The sequence below is a fragment of the Ricinus communis genome, chromosome 6, assembly GCF_019578655.1.
Source record: "Ricinus communis isolate WT05 ecotype wild-type chromosome 6, ASM1957865v1, whole genome shotgun sequence".
NCBI classification, from domain to species: Eukaryota; Viridiplantae; Streptophyta; class Magnoliopsida; order Malpighiales; family Euphorbiaceae; genus Ricinus; species Ricinus communis.
In genome coordinates this window covers 14,418,890-14,420,626 of record NC_063261.1, presented here as the reverse complement: position 1 = coordinate 14,420,626, position 1,737 = coordinate 14,418,890, and the positions used below count along the sequence as shown (strand labels likewise).

The following is a 1,737-nucleotide window of genomic DNA, read 5'->3' as shown; positions in this document are numbered from 1 at the left end:
TGATATTGAAATAATTTCTTTACTAATGTATTAATTAATCTGATATTACATAATTATTTTAAATTATTTTTTTATAAACAGAAATATGACTATGTTTTGTGGGCATTTTAATTGATTATTTATTTATTATATATTAGATATTTGTTTAATTTTTATTCTACTAATTGATTTTCATTTATTTCATATACCTTTATAATGTATAATTTTGTTGATGTAATTACTTTAAAAAATTAATAATAGAATTTTAAAATAATTGACGTCCAATTCAGTTTTAGGATGTTTAACCTTTTAAGGGTATTGTTTCTAAGAAAAAGTTTATTTTTTATAAACGTTTTTAAAATAAAAATGTAATTTAAAAAATGTAATCATTGTTATAAAAGAAATATTTTATAAGGAAAATTATAATTTATATTTTCCTAACTTTTACTATTTCATTTTACTATAATTTATACAAATTTCTACCTATGAAAAGCTACAGGAAAAATCCATCATCGACTCTTCTTCTTCTTCGGCTGGATCTGCAGTGTATAAATTGCAACTGCAATTTTTCCATTTTCATTTACACCACAACTCTTTATAACTTTGTATTATAACAAACAAACTCTGCTTTTCATTTCAGCCTAACAATAACATTAACATGCCATTCAAGCAGAGCTTTCCGTTTTCGAGTCATTCCTTCCATTTTCCACATCCACTGGTGGGATATGGCGATCCTTGGGAAGCTTAATTTTGCCAATCGAACCAGCAGGAGCGAGCTTAAGATTCTCACAATTGCATATCTCAATCATGAATCCATCTGGGTCATCAAAGAACAACTGGTCTATCTTTGTCCCATTTTCATCCACTGTCCTCTTTATATACTCCACCTTGTGTTCCTTCAATCTCTTCTCCATTGCTTCTATGTCTTCACACTGTTTAACATATTTATAGTTTAAAACAATAGCTACCATACCAAATTAAAATAGCATTTATGTTCTTTTTTCTTTTTCTCTTCTTGGTTTCCATTAATGTTATCAATCATAGAGTTAATAGAAAGAAATCCAAAAGTCTTGCTCAAAATCATTTCTGAATTCTCTTAACCAGTTATTATGAATATTAAAGAGAAAACAGAGCAGACATAATTAAACCTGAAAGGAGATGTGGTTGTCCATGGGATCCAAGCTCTGATGAGGATCAGGCAACCTATCTTCATCCTTGGCTTGAACAAGGTGAATCCCAACCCCATAATTAAACAGCCAAGCACCTTCAAAATCAAAAGCTTGTGGCCTTTCAGTCAAGACCATCCCAAGAACTTTGGTATAGAAATCTATAGACTTCTGCACATCCCTACAAAGCCTCGACACATGATTCAACGCCATTAGAGGAGGTTGCTCATCCTTTTTCTCCTCTTTCTTCTCATCATTGCTCTCCTTAATCATCTTCACTTGCTCATTATTACTATCCTTCCTCTCCTCTTTCATTTCCATTTTCTGTCTTAATATATGCTACTTTGCTAGAAGCTGGAAGAAGAATGGAGCGAGTACGGGGTTTCTGCTTTAATACCCTACTCCACAGGAATGTATTCTTTGACACGTAGAGGAGTGAAGGTTGTGACGCGTAAGGGTGATGCATGAAAACGTTTGTAGTACGTGGGGTGATGTTAAGAAGACGTCTGCATTTTGCGCTTAGCTCTTAAAATTGTAGATTTTCCTTTTTCTGAACCATGTCACAATATTTAGATCATATAACTATTGAGAA

General features: G+C 31.8%; 1 protein-coding gene across 1 annotated transcript; it reads right to left on the bottom strand.

Annotated features, from left to right (window-relative positions):
- Window positions 1–524: 524 nt before the first annotated feature.
- Window positions 525–1,514, bottom strand: LOC8282054 (glyoxylase I 4). Its single transcript, XM_002527908.3, has 2 exons — window positions 1,128–1,514; window positions 525–911 (listed from the first exon to the last, which is right to left on the bottom strand). Exons 1-2 carry the CDS (start codon window positions 1,464–1,466, stop codon window positions 645–647), a joined length of 606 nt encoding a protein of 201 aa, XP_002527954.1. The 5' UTR covers window positions 1,467–1,514; the 3' UTR covers window positions 525–644.
- Between the last annotated feature and the right edge of the window lie 223 nt (window positions 1,515–1,737).

What these genes read in the sequence shown, in the direction of transcription:
- LOC8282054 (XM_002527908.3), bottom strand. Translation starts at nt 1,466, where the DNA reads ATGGAAATGAAAGAGGAGAGGAAGGATAGTAATAATGAGCAAGTGAAG. An exon ending in ACAACCACATCTCCTTTCAG is followed by an intron (nt 912 to 1,127) that starts GTTTAATTATGT and finishes TATGTTAAACAG; the next exon opens with TGTGAAGACATAGAAGCAAT.